General features: G+C 40.2%; 2 protein-coding genes across 3 annotated transcripts; one reads left to right on the top strand and one right to left on the bottom strand.

The window, feature by feature from the left end:
* Window positions 1–664: 664 nt before the first annotated feature.
* On the bottom strand, window positions 665–4,432 carry tbcb (tubulin folding cofactor B). Of its 2 annotated transcripts, none has more exons than XM_077542075.1 (7): window positions 4,268–4,432; window positions 3,676–3,817; window positions 3,440–3,583; window positions 2,002–2,098; window positions 1,689–1,880; window positions 1,351–1,423; window positions 665–1,266 (listed from the first exon to the last, which is right to left on the bottom strand). In XM_077542075.1, the coding sequence occupies exons 2-7, from the start codon at window positions 3,790–3,792 to the stop codon at window positions 1,152–1,154; spliced, it is 738 nt and encodes a 245-aa protein (XP_077398201.1). In that variant the 5' UTR covers window positions 3,793–3,817; window positions 4,268–4,432; the 3' UTR covers window positions 665–1,151. The 2 variants fall into 2 exon arrangements, with proteins under 2 accessions (XP_077398201.1, XP_077398200.1); XM_077542074.1 differs by having other exon boundaries at window positions 4,231–4,414.
* A 5,872-nt stretch (window positions 4,433–10,304) lies between these two features.
* Window positions 10,305–19,847, top strand: six5 (SIX homeobox 5). Its single transcript, XM_077542071.1, has 3 exons — window positions 10,305–11,330; window positions 13,434–14,818; window positions 15,629–19,847. The coding sequence occupies exons 1-3, from the start codon at window positions 10,651–10,653 to the stop codon at window positions 16,306–16,308; spliced, it is 2,745 nt and encodes a 914-aa protein (XP_077398197.1). The 5' UTR covers window positions 10,305–10,650; the 3' UTR covers window positions 16,309–19,847.
* The last annotated feature ends 50 nt before the right edge of the window (window positions 19,848–19,897 follow it).

Genomic DNA, 19,897 nt, shown 5'->3' with positions numbered 1-19,897 from the left:
ACCGGGTGTGTTCAGCAGACTTTGCGGGGAATATCTTGATCGATCAGTTCAGTCAGCCAATCGCAGGGCTTTTTCATGAATTCCCTGTTTATATTCTACCACCTCCAGGTAATCAAGGCTAGCAAACGAGAGGGAGCAGCAACAATGTCCACTGAATTAAAGCTAAAAATGTGGAAAAAGTGGTTTAATTTCTTCACATTCCATTTAATTGTGTAGTTCATGTATGTTTTATAAAATACAGTCTTATAGTGTTCCTTATTAAAATACAAACACTTGTTTTTGGATGAAGGCTGGAATAGAATAATTGCATTTCCATTCATTTTGATGGGTAAAGATGATTTGTGATACAAGTGTTTTGAGCTTTGTCATGAATTCACCACATGTAGCATCTCAAGGCACCGAGCGATTTATGAATGAGGAAATGGTTTCTCATTACTATGTAGTTAAATTACACACAATTAATATTGTGGCAACTTATTCCTTATATGCCTTCATTTAAAATATTGAGGTCCATTTTATTAAAGCTATGATGACCTGTCATAATCTACACATTAAAAGACTAAGAAACAGCCATTTCCAGCATGCGGGCACTAATTCTTGCCTATTAATCATAGCTAAATTTTAAGATTTCCAATGCGGAAGTCCAATAAAATGACAACACATGTTCAGAGTGCAAACATTTTCAATGAGAGGAATTCATTAATATAAAAATAATAGGAAATACACAATGTGTCTACATGGAGACTTGATGTATGCAAAATTACTTTACACACAAATCTTGTTTGGAAACAAATATCTTTCTGTTGTACACGCTCATTTGCACATACAGTATGTAGAGAACTCATTTTATACACACTCGTATGAAGCCAAGGATAAGAAAGATAGGTACTTTTATTTTTTAATTATGTTATTTAGCAGGCACATCTGAACCACACAAGGGAGTAATGTCTAGAATCCCATGCGCAACCCCATCCTGCATCACCAAGAACGTACAGTATAGGCCTCTGTTATTTCTGCTGCATTGGCAAGAATATGAGGAACTTCAAGCTAAAAAGAAAAAAAAGCTGTCAACTCAAATGCCAGTTTGTGGTTCATGCCTTCATGAAAGAGCAAGGTAAATGGGTTATCGACACTGTCGATACCTCACAGTCCTACATCTCATCTAAACCGTAATCCTCCTCTGGGAAGTCTCCCACAGTCACGTTCAGCGGCTTGACGAACACCCCGTAGTTCTTCTCACACTCAAAGTAGCGCTTGCCCTCGCAACTGATAACAAATAGAGAAGAGTGAAAATAGGCAAAAATGACAACAAATCAGGCACGATAAACGCGTGCGGAACGGCACTCCAACCTGCCGTCGTTCTTCCCCAATGGCTCGTCGTACTTGACACCCACCCAATGGCCTGGCTTGAAATCAGTTGTGCCTGGAAATACCACAAGCAAAAATATGTGCTAAACTTCATGAAGTGCTATATTACAGCTGATAACAAGGGGTCATAAATACTGAACAGTTTAGTATTTAAGATTGTAGGCCCTGACAGGTTTTGGTGATAAATCCACTCTTAAAACACCTCAGAAGTATAATATTGGAGGAGAATCTTGTACGACATAAGACGTCTGATGAGTGTTTGACCTTCTTGATCGGGAGGGGTGGAAAATCATGATAAAAACATGTAAACATGGCCTTACCAACAAACATGACAGTGCCAAGCTTTGTGGGCTGCCCAGGGACTTGCACTTGGCATCGGTCGCCCACGGAAATGGCTTCAGCGGCCGCCTTCTGTTCCTGCTCTTTCGCGACGCTCTCCGCTTTCTTCCTGGCCATCTCCTCCTCATTGTAACGGCCGAGGGACTGCTTCTTCATGAAGGATCTCGCCGTCTCTGAAGTGGTTATAAACACTTGATGATCTGCTGTGGGTCTGATGCATTAATTATGGTGATCTTTTCGTGAAACCGGCTATAGGTAGGCTGATGTGTGTTCTTAGCGAGAAAGCTCACTTGCCTGCTTTCTTTTCATAAGCCTCATCCGACATAACAAACTTCTCCACTTTGGTGACGTCGGTAAACTCTCCCAGCTGGCCCCCACTTCGATCAATAACCTGAGGAAAATTAGATCCTGTATTTAATTACATTATTAAAATGTTTTATCTTCAGGTAGACGGAATGGAAAACACACTGAGCTACATGTTGAAAGCTAATGCAGCAATGTGGTCATGAATTAAAACCTGAACAGGAGAAAGTGGAAATTAAGATTATTGTAATAAATTGCATCGCCCAAATCCCATCAGCTCATTAAAAAACATGAGTCACCTTTTTTCCAGGATACATATGACATTTTATTATCACACTTATTTTGGTTTTGATTTTTGCCGTTTTGGGTATTTCACATGTGGTTTACTACATTCTTTAATCCGGCCCACCGGGCGTTCACGTTATCAACATTCCTGTTGTATTTGTTGTATTCGTTTAGCTGTTCCCCCCCCTAAATTAGTTACCGACATATAAATTGTACTTACTTTTTATTTATTTCATACCATATCTCATTAAAAAAAAAAAAAAAAGTTATGAGCAACTCAGTCTTTCGGTCTGCTCTCCAACACTTGGGCAACATCTCTGTAACACATCCTGTCAGACCTTCAAAATAAAATAATTCAGTATGATAACACAGTTTCGCCACAGGTTCTTGGGCCGCGTGGTTTCTTATTTAACAGTTACACTCAATACACAATCAGAAAATAGCTTGCATGCAACTGCTAAATAAGCACTACGGAGCAAAATTATGTTTAAGTGTGGTGAATCTGTGATTATACTAGCCTGCTTTTACTGAGAAGATGTTACACCAATGTTGCTCCAAGTGTTGCCCTGCCGAGCAGTCAGGGACTTAGTGATAGACCGATATGGTTTTTTCAAGGCCGATACCGATACAGATTATTTGTAGTCAAGTCAGCCGATAACCGATATTTCAAGCCGATATTCATTTGCAGTAAAATGGGGAGGGGGGGGAATTCTTTCAAACTATAAATAATTTCTCACTGAGTAACAAATTCATGTGAATGTAGCTCATTTGGGGTTTTTGTTAGGGTTCGTAAAAACGTTTCAAAAAGATTTTCGCGGTGAAAAATTGTGTGAATATGTTCCAAATGTGTTTACGACAAATAAAAACTGACTGCGAACATCTTACAAATCCTGATGAAAACCCCAAATTCGCTACGTTCGCAAGTATCCCCTGCTCAGTGAGCTTTATCGGCCTTCAGATTCAAAAAATGGCCGATGCCGATATTTGTCAAAATGCCAAATCTAAAGTCTATCCCTAGTCAGGGTGGGTTGTTTGTTCAGTTACTCAAGCCCTCTATCCTGTTTTCCTTCTCTATTTATCCTCTGCCCCTCTATTCTGTCTCTCCATCTCCACCACTGGAACCAAATCACAGTCCCGTACATACATGTATTCTGCAGTCGTCATCCACAGGATAAGAACCCAGCAAAGCATTGTCGTCGTCCAGCTTTTGCAACAACGTGTCCGACGTGCTGAACAACTCTAGATCCATGCTGGAGGCGGGAGCACCCACCACCATCTCCAGTTTGCCCTTAAAAACAATTAAAAAATAGTAAGAATTAACAACAGTTGAGGATGTTACGTGACAGATAATTTGATGCACATTTATAGATAGAGGCTTACCTTCAGTTCTGCAATGGAAATGCCTCTATCAAACCTTCGAGTCACCTCAAAAGAGGATATGGTGGTCGTAAGACGCACGTTAACAGAGGGATTGGTAATAATTACTGAACCATCCATCTTCTTGTCTGCTTGGACACGATTGCTGGTGAGAAATATAGTATAATTAAATCTAGACACATTGACAAAATAATGAAAGACTTCATAACAAATCAAACAATGCACATGGCATAGAAACTAAGAGTAAAATGTGATAATCATGATTGGCTGTCTCCATGTAACGGAATGATGAGTAACAAGAAGAAAGACAACGCCTACCTCTGCTCGTTACCACTTTTAACTTTTACTGCACATTTTCACTTTATTGTAATTACAAACGTCACACATAGTTGATCACGTGCGACCATAGTTGTGATCGTACTTATTCCACATTTTCTTATTGTTTATAATTAAGAGCAAATCATGTAGCCACGGGATGCATTAGCTACTTGGGCGGCTTCGGTCGACAACAAAGAAACACCGAAGATACACAAAAGGTTTAAATTTAACAACCCTTACTTGCAAATGTGCTCCTTTTGAGTGTGCCCACGCTTACGTTGTATAGTAAATCAAAACTGATGAATCTACAAGTCACGCTGTTGTATTTTTCCATGCGACGTTTCAAAGCCTGTCGTTCGGTGGCTGCTTGCTGGCAATGACAATTCCGCCTTCCGCCATTCTGTACCTGCCCCGACAGCTTCGGAAAACCAATCAGATCAGAGGATAATCAGTTGGACCAACGGCCTTTGAGATGTGGCGGAAGTGGAATAAAACCCCGCCTACTAACCATTTTTTTTTTTTTTTTTTTTTTTTTTTTTATTTATTTATTTATTTATTTAATTTTTTTTTTTGTATAATTTTAAACAAGTTATACAACGAACTTGAGAACAACTCACACACACACACGTCATTAATACAAGAAAAAACAAATACGCAAATAAGCCAGGGGGTTACTTAAATAAAAACATTAAAGAAAGAGCATAAAGCCACAGTTCTCATTGCTTTCTTGTTTGTCGAGTTCAATATTGTATTAATGTACTGTTTGGTTTCCAATTCAAAAACTGAAAACAAAGGTTTTGAATGACTAACTTTAGATTTGTGTATATGAAATTTAGCCAAAATAATTATCAAGTTAATCAATAAAACATTTTTGTTCCGTTCATTATCATCATTACAGAATCCAAACAGTACATTTTTCCAGAAAAGACAGAAAGTAGAGTCAATATAATCAATAATAAATCGAGACACCTCTTTCCAAAATCTTTTTGTATAAGGGCAATACCAAAATAGATGGACCAATGTTTCAGGGGACAATTCACAGAATGAGCAATCAACACAAATGTCTTTCTTGAATCTAAGGAGATAATTTTTAACAGGATAATATCTATGTATTATTTTAAAAGAAATTTCCCTTACTTTATTTGTTAAAAGATATTTGTATGGCAGAGACCAAATTTGTTTCCAATGCAAACCACTAGCAAAACCAGACCAGTAAGAAATCACATACGGAATTGTAGAAACATTTCTTTGAAACAAGGAGCGTATACAACGATTGTTGTTTCTCACAGAAATATTAAGACAAGATTTGCCTATTAAAGTTGCCTTGGGGTCCAATTTAGGTAAAGAGACATTTGTTCCCACTCCTTTCAAAAGGAACAAAATTCCAACTGGAATAGCATCCATGACCATAGCAAACTCCTTAGGAGAAACAGGAAGGCTAAATTTATTCAAAAATTCTGAATAGTTTAAAAGTAAACCTTCATTATTGAGTAATTGACTAACCAGAATGATGTTATTACCAAACCAATTAGGACAAAATAAGGATCTATTCTTATGCAAGACATGGCGGCTATTCCAAATAAAGCATCTATGGGGAGAAAAATTGTGCTTGTAAATCAAAGACCAAGCCAACAGCATTTGTTTGTGGAAATTGGACAAAGACATGGGGATTTTCTCAATCTTGTAGTCACATAAAAGTAAAAATTCAAGACCTCCGACTTGAGAAAAAACATAATTAGGAATGAAATTCCAAATAGATGTGGGATTGCTCAGAAACTGTTTCACCCAATTAATCTTAAACGTATTATTTAGAGTAGTAAAATCAAGAAAGTTCAAACCACCAGTCTCATATGTATTCATTACAACAGATCTTTTCACATAATGAGTCTTATTCCTCCATAAGAAATCAAAAAGCATCTTATCAATAATATTGCAAGTAGTCTTATTAACAAATAAAGAGATTGCTGCATAAGTAAGACGTGACAATCCTTCCGCCTTCGCCAACAACGTTCGACCTTTTAAAGATAGATCTCTACCTAACCATTGGTTAAATTTCGCTTTTGCTTTATGAATAATTGGTGTGAAATTTTCAGTACACCTCATAACATCATTTTTCATTATAGTAATGCCCAGATAGGTCACTTTTTCTTTAACTTGTATGTTATATATAGAAGTCTTGTCACACTTATGAATAGGTAGCAGTTCACACTTGTTTAAATTGAGATAAAGTCCAGAAGCTGCAGAAAAAAGTTGCACAGTTTCAATAGCAGCAGAGACTTGGCTTGAATTTTTCAGGAATAGGGTAGTATCATCAGCAAGCTGACTAATTAAAATTTCTCTTCCTGCAATAGATATACCTTGAATAGCACTTTGTTTTATGTGACAGGCGAGGAGCTGAGTACACAAAATAAACAAATAAGGAGAGGCTGGACAGCCCTGCCTTATTCCACGATTTAGAGCAAATCTCGGGGAAGTACCATTACTCAACCTGATGGAACTATTACCATTAGCATACATAGTTTTTATAGTTCTACAGAAAGACTCACCAAAACCAATTTTTTCCATACAACGAAAAATAAATTTATGCTCTACCGTATCAAATGCCTTGTAAAAATCTAAAAATAAAAGATAACTATGATCAGAGCAAAGATATGAATAATCAATTAGATCAAGTACAAGTCTGATATTATTAGAAATATGTCTTTTACTCATGAAACCAGACTGTACTTCATCAATTATCGAATCTAGTACACCTTTAGTTCTTTTAGCTATTATAGACGCGAATATTTTATAGTCATTATTCAACAAAGATATGGGCCTCCAGTTATCAATGAAATGAAGATCTTTTTTTGGTTTTGGTATTAAAGTAATTAGACCTTGTGACATTGAGGTAGGAAGAGACCCTTTCATAACACTTTCTAAAAAAACTTCAAGTAGAAAAGGAGCTAAATCGTTTGCAAAAGCTTTGTAGAATTCTCCTGTTAGGCCATCAATTCCAGGTGATTTATTAATTTTGAGGTGTTCAATAGCATAAAGGACTTCATCCAACTTTATATCCTCATCACAAAAGTCTCTATCATTTTGAGCTATCTGTGTAACATTGTCAAGAGAATTTAAAAAGGAAGTTGTAGATTGTTCACAATACTTCGAACTATATAAATTGCTGTAAAAGGTAGAACAGTACTTGGCTATGATTTTTGGGTCATCAGTTATTATGCCATCAATATTAAGTTCCCGTACCAAATTAGTTTTCCCATGGTGCCTTTCTAAACGAAAAAAATAGGCCGAATTTTGTTCACCTTCCTCGATCCATTTTTTCCTAGACCTTACAAATGCACCTTTAGCTTTGTTAAGATACAATTCATTTAATTTAGCCTGTAGTGAAGTCAACATGAGTCTATCTTCGTCTGTCACATTTACAAGGTTCTTCAATGATAAAGCAACTATTTCAGAGACTATCTTCTCTTCCTCCGATCTACGAGCTTTCGCCATGATACTACCATATTTCCTGAAGTATTGACAAGCCTCAAATTTAAATAATTCCCAGCTGCTACAAAAAGAGTCTTCCGCTTTAGCTTGGTTCCAAAATTTTTTAATTAGTCTTACAATATTATCCTTAACTGCATCATGCTGTAACAGAGAACTATTAAGCTTCCAGTAGGCATTTCTACACATTTTAGAGTTGTTCGAGTACAAAGGAATAGAGATTGAGACTGCATTATGATCAGTTAAAGGAGTTGTAATGATATCAACTGAGATTGGGTTTACGTTCATATTTTGAGAAATAAGCCAAAAATCAATACGTGACAACCTGGTGGCATTTCTATTACTCCAAGTGAACTCCTTCAGATTCGGGTTATTATTCCTCCATATATCAACCAAGTTAAAAACTTGCATGAATATCTTCAACCTATTGTTAACAGCAGATTGGTCACGTGGAGGCCAACAGTCCAAATCATGGTCCAATATCATATTGAAATCTCCACCCATCACTATGCCAGAATTTGGAAATTTGTCAAGCAAGTTCTTAATATAATTTTCCAATTCCTCAAGAAGGTCATTATTTCCAGAATTTGAGTTATAGCCATACACATTAACCAATATTACAATATTTCCAGTGCTGATTGATATTACCTGTAGCAAGAAATGGCCTGCTTTATCACACATGGTGTGTGAAATGTTACCAGAGAACAGGTGTTTCATTGTAGCAACCCCAGCAGAATATGCAGAACCATGAGCAAACCATAAGTCGTTACCCCACTGAGCTTTCCACAACCGCATGTCATCAGTGGTCGAGTGTGTCTCTTGAAAAAAACAAAAATCAAATCTATGCTGTTTAGCAAACAAAAAAATCGCTTTACGCTTTACAATATTTCTTAACCCCCTGGCATTGAGAGTAACAATAGACAAAGACGTATTAACAACAACAAACAAACAAACAAAAACAAGGTAAGATTTAGAGTGCTAGAACAATAACCCCGTTGTTTGGGACTGCACCATTTAAACATCACTATTAAATGAGTCAGTGGAACCTAACAATAGAAATAGACTAACTTCTGTCAACGGATTCTTCATCAGTTATTTTAGTCTAACGAAAAAACAAAATGCCCTACTAACAAAAGCAATCATATCCACTTAAATAAAAGAAACCTTTACTCTATAAAAATATAACTAATCCACGTGGCAAAAAGACAAATAAAAGTACGACCTTCCAAAAGTGGCCTTGCATCCAACAAAAAGAAGCATTCCTACTAGGAAAAAAAACAAAATACAAAAAAAACACAACGTGGCTTTTTTTTTTTTTTTAAGTAAGGGATCCTTTTGCTTTTTTATGGCATTCCTTAGACGAGTACAAAATAGAGTCAGTGACACCCCTGAAGGGGCCTCCGACGAGTCCCTGATCTCAGTATCAGATAATCAATATCAGAAGTCGGCGGGTGGAACCTAAGCAGTAAGAAGCAGTTCAGTACCATTGGCAAAGGCTCTCCCTCCAACGAAATATGCCGTCTTCCCTTGCTCGCGTGCCTTCGCCACCAGTGGCCAAAGTTGCTTTCTTCTCTCCCTCGTAAATGATGACAAATCTTCAGCAAACCGCATCTTGTTGTCCTGGAGAAAAGCAGATTTTTTTGCCGCCTTCCAAACAGCATCTCGGTGAATTCTTGAAGTGAACTGAAGAATAATTCCTCGAGGTCTCGATTCATCATTTTTCAGCTGGCCTAGACGATGCACTGTGCCGATGACATCACAAAATTTCTCCTTTTCTCCGGGTAGAACAGCCTGGCAGATCAGAATCACCTCCTCACGGACATTTTGGTTCTTCTTTTCAGGTACTCCATAGAGTCGTAAATTCCAACGCCGCGAGTAATCTTCAAGTTCAGCCATCCGCTGCTCCACCGCGGACACTTTTGTCTCAGCCAAACCAACTCGCACATCAACGCGTTTCACTTTAACTTTGAGATCTCGTACTTCAGCACAAGCGTAGTCAACTGTCTTCTTCAGGTCCTCAATCCTCGATGTGATGTTTGTCTCCAAAGTATCGATTCTGGTGTTAAATAATGTCGATATTTGTTGTATCATGTTCACATTGTCTCCTTCTGCCGTACGAAGCTGCTTACTTTTCTTCGAAGCCGGCGGCTTTGATGGTGAGATCGGCAGGGGAGGAAAGTCAGCGTCCCTAACAGAAAGAACAGGCTGGTTCCGCAGACAATAGTCGTGCGCATTATCCACAAGCGCATTTTCAGGTGTAGACATCGGCTCCATGTTGTCAAAGTAGCTGATCACGTCGTTAGCTTAGCTCGTTTTAACTTGACACGTGACAGCGCTCAAAAATGAAGAAAAAGAGAAACAACAAAAAACGACGAATACAGTTCACTGCTTCCACAGCACTGCAATAAAGGAAATCACGTTGAAAACTTTTCAGGCTAAAAGAAGCAAAATATCAGTGTTCCACCAACTCAAATCGGAACGAGGTACGCAGCTCCCAAAAACACAACCGCTTACGCCGCCATCTTGGCCTCCCCCCGCCTACTAACCATTCAGTTGACACATTGACAACCAATCAGAGTAGAGAACTGCAATAATCTAAAATGTCACACGAGGGCGCCCTACGACACTGTACTAGTAGACCCAAACCAACCATAAAGTTTAGTTTTGACCGATGTAATATTTCCACAAGGTTTGTAAGTCTATCTTGAACTAACTTGACAATATATACAAGACAGAAGTTAACACCATATAAAATATATGACATAAAAAATGAATTTTGCTATATATTTAAAACAATCATCACAGAATCGGAATCCAAACGACTCACGACTTCAAATTTATATATATATTTATTTTTATTTTTTTGCAAAAACACCGAAGAAACGGGCTAAATGCTAAGCGAAGTAGATGCAAATCGCGTTTTATGCAAAAACAACAAAAAACAGGAAGAGACGAGCACGATTTGTTTTAAATGCACTTTAGCGAATGAAATACAACTAGAGAGGGTGGATAAATGATTTACAATCTTATTTACTAACTTTTGTTGGGCTTACTGAGGGGCGAAAAGGGGCGCGTCCTCGCCAAGTTGTCACGCTCGGCTCCACTGGTGTCGGACAGAAAGGGGAGCGAGGAGGCGGAGGAGGAGGAGGAAGGGAAAAAAAGTTCAAGTAAAAAATGGCTTCCTTGTCTCTGGAGTCCACAGAACAATCCGACAATAGCGCAGAGGAGCCCACCGCCGCGGAGGACGAGAAAGACGCGGAGCAAGTCGCCGAACGCCTGCTCCAAACTTTCCAGCTCTCCGCGGTGAGTTTTTCCACGGAGCAAATCTCGTGTCTGTGCGAGGCCCTCCTGCAGGCGGGCAATGTGGATCGCCTGTGGAGATTCCTCTCCACCATCCATCCCTCGTCCGAGCTGCTACGTGGCAACGAGACCCTGCTCAAGGCCCAGGCTCTTGTGGCGTTCCACAGGGAGCACTTCAAGGAACTCTACGCTTTGTTGGAGAGCCACGACTTCCAGCCGTCCAACCACGTCTTCCTGCAGGATCTCTACCTGAGAGCCCGCTACAAGGAGGCGGAGAGGTCCCGCGGACGCAGCCTGGGCGCCGTGGACAAGTACCGGCTCAGGAAGAAGTTCCCGCTGCCCAAGACCATATGGGACGGCGAGGAGACGGTGTACTGTTTCAAGGAGAAGTCGCGCAACGCCCTGAAGGAGTGCTACAAAAGCAACAGGTACCCCACGCCGGACGAGAAGAAGAACCTGGCCAAAGTCACCGGGCTGTCCCTCACGCAGGTCAGCAACTGGTTCAAGAACCGGCGGCAGAGGGACAGAACCCCGCCTGGGACGCACTGTAAAAGGCAAGAACACGCACGTACACGAATCCATAGTGTTGAATTCGAGTGAAGTCACACCTCTCTTTTGTTGACCTCCATTTGTTACTGTATGTAAACAAAGCCCGTCCGACTTTTAGTCAATCCACGCACGTTAGAGGAGGTGACAGCAGAGCGTGTGGCTTTGTTATGAAATGTGAGAAGCGTCATGGCTCAAGTGTGCTGAGAAACACACTCTGCTCTGTACTGGCACACACGTTACACGACAATAGCAAACGTTTTACACCGCGTACAGTTTAAAAAAAAATGCAGTAGCCTGGAGGATTAGTGTTTATCAAATATTGTTACGGAAGTTTCATCCCTTAAAAAGTTTAATACTGTAAGCCACTTTAACATGATGCAGTTTTAACCGACACAGCATATAGGGAAATAGTAATACAAATACTATAATAAAAATGTTTGAAATACACTGAGCTCAAAGTTACATGCAACTGAACTGTACTTGAGCAGTAGTGTTGCTCCAATTGTAATCGGGCGATTTCCGTAGAAAAGTTTATTATTTATTTTTTTATTTTTTTATTGAGCAATTCTACACAAACAAGGCATATTTGTATCATCACAAACACATGACTTGAAACAGACTGAGCATAAGCATTCCTGAACATTGAAAATAAAAGAAAAATATAAATATATAAACCAAAAAAAATAAAATAAAATTCAACAGAAATTGTATTTTGTGCATTTATCATTTAGTCACTCTATTTTTATTATTTATTCAATATATTTTTGCATTTATTTTCTTAGGTTTATTTACATTTTTACAATTTAAGTCCATACATTTTGTTATTTAAATTACATCTTATTTATCTAATATTTTCTTTCCAATGTTTAATGTCAACTGGATAATTTCCAGCCAATCCTGTCGTGGGACGTGTTCGTTCGGTGACCCCGATAAGATCACATTTTACACCGACAACGTCATTTTCAATCGACAGCAAGTGGCAAAATGGCTGCCCACTTAAACCGGGTGGATTTTGCCGCTTAATTCATATTCCATAACCACAGTATTAATCAGAATGCCGTGATTAGACTAGTGGGCACGTATTGAATTCGCCCCCCCCCCCCCCCCCCTTCTTTCAATAAAGAAAACAATGAACTCGATGTGTTTATCACTAAAGTGATACAACTAATTTTAAAGAACCCAAACTTCAAACGATAAGTTATTATTTTCAGTTCAGTGTGGTAGTCAATTGCTTTTCACTATCCCGGCATCTATTGTTTACCAACATGCCAAGGTCTATTGTAAGTAAACAATGCATTACCCATGTAAAAGAGGTGGGGTGTGAACAGATATAAGAGCAACCTTATCTTATCGTTGAAGGATTTTGTGGTGGTCTGAAAGATATGTATTTTCCCAAAAACAGCATCCAAGAAAGATCCAAACTATTTCATAAAGCAACATTAAGTTCACAATCTAATGAGAGACCTGTATTAGAAAGCCCACTTTTGAGTATTGATTATATTGTGGTTAGTTCACTGCATTATACTTAAAGGTGTTTATTTTCTTAATATGTGTTGTACTGTTATATCTCATGTATTGGACACTGAGGCCTGGGGGTTAACAAGTCTGCCTTACAGTTCTGAAGAGGACTAGTGCTTTCAATATTTCTAGTAAATATATTCTGTATACTGTTATGGCAAAACATGGTATGAAGTTTACTCTATTCAAATCTGTACAAAAAGGGTTATTGACAAAAACAATTATTTACGACTTTGCACAAATAGATGAAAGTGGAGTTTAGTGGCCTGCTGTCTGACAAGACTTGCACTAGACATTGTATGTGCAATTAGAAGTTTGGCCTGTTGAAAAAATAGTCCATGATTTGCAATTCATGTTTAGCCCTTATTGAGTTCATTTATTTAATTTGAATAGCAAATTAATTTTCATGTGAACCTGAAATAAAGACAACTTAGATGTATGAAAAATAGGGATAGTGTTAGTATATTTATCGTCAAAATTTTTGAAATCTAAAGAGAATGCAAAAATGAACACTTTTTTTTTTGTAAGTCTTGTCTTTTTTTAATCCATAGTATAAATAAAGTACATTGTTTATTCATGTGGTATTTCAGTGAGTCTGATGGAAATCACAGCAGTGAGGATGAAGTGAGCACCATGGATGAAACCGCAGACAAAGTGGACGGGCCTGCCGACTCCAAGGCCTCTGTCATCTCGCTCTCAGCAGTCAACTGCACCTCGGCAGGTCAACTCATTGTCAATGGCTCCGGTGGCTTCCTCACAGCTTCCCAACCGTTACTGTTCAACGGCAACCCCCTCATCTCCGGTACCGGCGCTGGTGTCATCATCAACGGGCTGAGCTTGGGGGATGGCCAGAAAGTCACCCTGAGTCAGGTGGCCAGCTCCCCTTTGATACTGAACAGGGTTCTAGCCAAATCAGAGGGTCTGCAACAGTCAGTTTCCTTGGCAGATCAGCAGGTTTCGCCCATTGTCACAAAGCCAAACAGTCTTCCAGCAGTTGTCCTTAGCACTAACACCTCGCCGGTTTCCAACCCAACATCAGTCATCACTCTTCCCGCGCCATCCAAGAACCAAAGTGGCAATTCGATGGATTTCATCGCTGTTCCGGAAGACATTATAAAGCAAGAAAGCGGCCAACCAGCTTGCTCATCTTTGTCTTTGTCGCCCTCGCCGCCAACCAGCCTTCCTTCCCTGGTTCTTACACAAACCCCCCAGTGCCAGGAGGCCCTCCCATCAGGAGCCTTGCCCATCTCGAGCTCTGCCTTACCCCTCTCAAGTCAGCAAGGAGAATATGTCGTCTTTGCCACTTCAGCCCCTCAGATAAACCCTCCTAGCCCACTGGTCAACTCCAGTAACTCAACCCCTCAGGTCTTCTCCTTGCCCCAGGTTGTGCCTTCCATCCAGGGAATACCAGTATCGCAGTTGGTTCAGCACTCCCCCGTAACACAGGTGTCCCAACGTCCTCAGCTAGTCCCGGTTTCACCTCTCAAATCACCAACAGTCAACTTCCAAGGTCTTCCAACAACGGGCAGGCAGCTGGATGCTTCGACACCCTTGGCTGATGGTTCCACAACCATCGTGTCCATCTCACAGGTACACAGTACTTCTCTCCCATCGCAAGTGACGCCACAACTGGGAGCCCAAAGCATCAACTCACCTGCTAAACTCCAAACGCCGCAGGTCATTTCTATCTCCTCCCCAACACAAGTCGTTCCAATACAACAGGCGAAATCCACCGCACCTGCAAAGATACTCCCCCTATCCGTGCCTCAGCTTGTGCCGGTCTCGTCCATCCAGACATCGTCCGTCATATCATTTCCCCAGGTGGTTCCTGCCAGTCCCTCCCTGTCGGTGACCTCAGCGGGAGTGCCTTGGCAGATTCTGGGTCCAGCGCCAGGTGGGATCAGTCAAAGTCCTCTCAGGATAAACCAACTGAGACCCATTCAGAACGTGGGCCCCCCAACAAATGTAACCCCTGGTAGGTATCTGCAATTCTGGGATCATTCACCTACCTTCTGCACCTCAAGGTGAACACATGATTCAGTCGCTACTAGCATATTAGCGCAGTCTGATGACAATCAGGTACCACAAGTAGTTGATAGTTTTGGCTTGTTAAAGCAGAGTTGCTCTTTATTTTCCCATCATAGGAACAGAATTAGTTCAGACTATCATGACTTTCTCCTTCAGGAACATCAATGCAATGATGGGACAAAGGTCCCAAAGAACTTGCCGAAGAAGCTGTACGCTATGCTCATTCACCAGTTTAGATTACGTTCACCTGTAAAAGGTTTTACAGTGGAACCTCAATTTAACAGACTTGGGGAAGCGCTTGTCCGATAGAGCCAATTGTCTGTTACATCGAACCTTTCGAAATTATTTTAAATGTTAAAAAAAGCCTTAAACTGAAGTTCTGAAGTTTCTCCAAAATACTCATTGGTTTTTGGGGGTTAGGATGATGGGACGTGATCATGTAGTCACGTTCATGAGCCACAATGCGCTAGTAAAGGGCTCTACAAAAAAAAAAAAATCTGTCTTGTACTAATACAAAATGCTCCCTAAACATGTGCCTATGCTGACATCCAAGCTTTTCGTAATTTTTGAAGGGACTATTTCCCCTGCTAAAATGGCCGCCATCTGTAGAATATTTTCTGTCCACTGAATCGAGGTTCCACCCTAGTACAATTAGTTATTTGGCGACATTATTTAAGTCTTCACAATTTCTGCAAGCAAGAATGCTAACAATCTTAATATTGCTAACCATGTATTCTATGATGTACATCTGTGGCAGGTAACCTTCTTCTGGGTGCAAGCCCCTACTTGAGTGTCCAACAAGGGAAGCTGATTCTGACCATTCCGGCTGGATTTCAGTTTACCAGTTTGCCTCTGAAACCAGTTCCTGATCCTTCCCCCCTTCCTGCCAATGGCGTGACCCTTGGTCTCACCCCTACAAACGTGCCTGTAATGTCCCAGCTTTCGACTACACCAGAGCAGCCCACCAATGTCCCAGAAACGCCTTCACTCAACTTCCTCAATCTGCCCGCTCCGTACCACACCGCAGAAACTGGAAGTGCAACCACCCAGACTCCTGCAATTTCCTCGTCGACTGCGCTGGAGCCGTCGGTCGCCCCAACTGTAGCAAACGCGCTCTCCCCGGAGAGCATGCTCACCCTCAGTCCCATGTACGGAGGGGGTGTGACACCCAACAGCCAGTTGTCCCAACCGACCTGGAGTCCCTTACCTCTTTCCAACTCAGCCGGTCTGACCTTGTTTGATGGGCGAGGGAAGGGGGACCTACCTGTGGATCCAGCTCTGTTGGGCCTACCGGGTGGGGAGGCGCTACTTCTGGGCAGCCCGTCTCCGGAGCAGGACACCAGCTCCCCACTGGGGCATCCCGAAGAGATCGACGGGGACACCAAGATTCTGACACAGCTTCAGTCGGTCCCTGTGGATGATGAGCTGGGATTGTAGACTTCCATCCATCCATTTTCTAAACCGCTTTCTCCTCACAAGGGTCGCGGGGGCTGCTGGAGCCTATCCCAGCGGGCTTCGGGCAGTAGGCGGGGTACACCCTGAACTGGTTGCCAGCCAATCGCATGGATTGTAGACTTGTTTACCTGAAAAAAAAACTATCACACCTCTCCAAAAACAATGAAATGGTGTCTGTTAGTTTATTTTATTGACCTGTTCACTTTTGTACGACCATTACAGTCTCAGCTGGCACTTAGAAGATGAATCTTCTGCAGCTTTAATGGACGACGTGACATCCTTCCGTTTTCTACCGCTTACCATGTTCCAGGTCATGTCCCAAGTGACTTTGGGCGAAAGGCATACTACATCCTGGATTGGTCGCCAGTTATTCACAGGGCACGTAAAGACTTAGAATCACATAGGTATGCACCTACAGTATGAGCTTGAAGCCATCCAACACTAGCTACACCAAAGTCAACATCCTAATGTTGACAGGAAATTCTGGAGTTTCGAGAACAGAGCTTTTCAAAGTGTGAGCCTCCCTTTAAACAACATCATTCCCCACTATCTACCAGCTATTCCTACGTTCCATGAACCTTAAATTATACTAGAGATGTAACGATAACGACAATATCGCAAAGGTTGATTTCCATTTATGAAGTTCCAGCACGCTCTGGTGGTTAGTTTTTTAATGCAGTTAATTTTAATTAGGCATATTTTGGTCACCTATGTTTAAGACACAATAATCGCCAGATGAAAGGGAACATAACAGGTTTGAGCTTCTTCACAAATTGACTCGATAGATGAGACATTTCAAATAACATGGCTGGCCAAGCCAGTATGAACCGTTTGTGCAAGTCCACTTTCTATGACGGTTAAAGAGTAAGTCATCCCCCCCAAAAAATCTTGACAAGATGTTCTATGCAGCTCCACAAGTCTAAAATATGGTATTTTGGTTAATGTGTTAGTGGAATATGAGTTTAGCAGCAAAATTAAGCAATTTTTTATCAAAATGAGAAGGTGGCCATTTTGCCACTTGCTGTCGAGTAAAATGACATCACAGTTACTCAGGTGTCAGGTAACAGCCAATCACGGCTCAGCTTCAGAAAACAGGTGAGGTGTGATTGGTCATTGCCTGAGCCCTGAGCAACTGTGATGTCATCTTTAGTCGACAGCAAGTGGCAAAATGCCAACCCCCTGAGATGGATATTCCACAAATGTAAAATTAACCAGAATGTCATGTTTAGACTAGTGAGGTCACATAACATATTATTGTCAACAAATGTTTTAGGTTGACTTCCCATATAATTTAACAATGTAGGAACGGCAGGTGTTGCAGCTTATTAGAAAAAAAAACGTTCCAATCCTGCTACCTGCTAATGAAACATACAAAAGTGGCCAGTGATAAGGTATGTTTACTATCGCTTTAGACGCGAAGCAATGAGCAATCTCAAAAGCTCTGGGGCGTATCAGTACCTACACAATCATTTACTGTACTTTTTTTCTTTATATTTCTTAAGCTGCTGCGCTTCTCCCGAAAACAGTCATTTGGCATCTCACACTTTGAAAACCTGCTAATAGAAATATTGGCTGATGCTGCGCAAGGAATGATGACGACCTCGTTTGTTCTCGCAGCTGGTGCAAATGTTTCGCTCCACTTGCACTGTGCATGCGTGGCTTTTTGTTGGCAGTGCGCTCGTAGTTAGTTTTGGAGGCAACACAGTAAACTATTCACCAGACCATCTGGGAAAGGCACAGGTCTTGAAATAGTTGGATGTTGGCTGACATGTTTTTTTTTTTGTGTGCTATGTATAATGTACTACCAAGGAGTCCAGATTTTTTATTTTTTTTTATGTGAAACTCTTTGTATGTTTTTAAAGCTTCCAGGGACGTCCAGTTGTATTTTGAGCTGCATTTACCACTTAAATAACACAACTGCCCTCCATTTCTAATATTAACTATGCAATATTTTTTTTTACACATAGGACACTAAAGTGTTTCCGGTTGGTATAACCTGGGCGCACAATGAAAGCTTTACATTTCTGAACTTGACATGATGCTGCATGACACTAAAAGACGATGATAAGTGCCTTATATTAAAGCTGACATGTTTCGATTAAAATGTTTTGAGATGTCTGCAACCCAACAGGATTTGTAACACACTCGTTCATGTATGGCTTTTATTTCCGGTAAAAAATGTGTTGATCTGTTTTTTGTATTCTTTGTATATTTTGCACATTTCATTCATACAATGTTTACGCCATGTTGCCGTGACAGTGGTTGGACACGTGATCATTTGTGTCTTATCATTGCAGAACAACTTATACAATTTTAGTCTGAAATGGTCACGTGAAGCTTCCACTGTCTACGGTGAAACCTTTTGGCCATTTATGGTACGAAAAAAGAAAAACATTTAAGTGCTTTGTTGTTATGGCAACATAGTGGGTATAAAAAGTCTACACACCCCTGTTCAAAAATAATTTCAAAACTGGACACAAACATTACTGCATCAAAATTATCAACAGTTCCAAATATTAGTCACTGTAGTACAAAATCTCCAGTCTGCTGCTAATAATAATGGAAAAAAAATAAAATAAAAAAACGTCAAGAAAAGCCTACTAGAAAGTTTTTGTGGAGCTAATCAAAGGCACATTAACTCATTTGTTGCCAAAAATGTATGAATATGTTCTATTTTAAATGTTTCAAGCATCCTAAAGACATATTTATACTTTTTTTTTTTTTTTTTTTATGCTAATTGCTAAAGCACACAGAAGGCTTTGATGCAGCCTCTCAACTGCAGTGAACGGGTGAAAAAAATGGCTGGGAGTGAATGAGTTAAATGGTAGCAGGTGCGAGCTCTTCCCCATTCAACGAGTTTGAATGTGGTTAATTAATTGAGAAGGCCACATCTCAGTTATGAGGGTGTGCACACTTATGCAATGACTCAGTCTATTGAGTTGGATAGGTCACATAAATGGGCGGAATAGTTTTGAAATTTTCTTGATTATAATTTACTTGGCATTTGAGCAGGGGTCTGTGGACTTTTTTTTATTTTTTTTTTTATAAAAGATTTTTTTTTTTTTTTGTACATTTATTTGAAAATTCATTTATCCAACTGTGTTTTGAGTTTTATTTTAAAAAGGCAGATTTCCGGGGACATTCAATTTCATTAGTCGTTCAAAATGACTGGCAAACGTTTGAAGTTGTCACCCAATGGCTCAAATGTTATCGCGTGGACAAATCATTTAAAGCATTTACAAAGGGGGGATAAAGGGAATATGAAATTGTGTGTCAAATATGTTTTTGTGTGGTGTACGAGCCATTTCTCACCAAAATCCCAACACGACAGCCTGTGTGGGCTAATGCGCAATTATTTGTTCTGGAAGTTTTCACTTTCCTACCTGACACAAAGAACTCCAGCATTCACCAAAGATAATGTATTGATAGTGTTTGAAAAGGGATCACTTGTTTTGTTTTTTGTATTAAATGCATTCTATTTTTTATATTACACCACAATGTAATAAAGTACATTTATACGAGCTACGGTGTAATTCTCTTCCCTGATGTACCTATTCCAAGTCTAGAGATT

Source organism: Festucalex cinctus, chromosome 13 (genome assembly GCF_051991245.1).
Source record: "Festucalex cinctus isolate MCC-2025b chromosome 13, RoL_Fcin_1.0, whole genome shotgun sequence".
In the NCBI taxonomy this organism is placed as follows: Eukaryota; Metazoa; Chordata; class Actinopteri; order Syngnathiformes; family Syngnathidae; genus Festucalex; species Festucalex cinctus.
The sequence above is the reverse complement of the archived record's forward strand: the minus strand, read 5'-3'. Positions and strand labels throughout refer to the sequence as shown.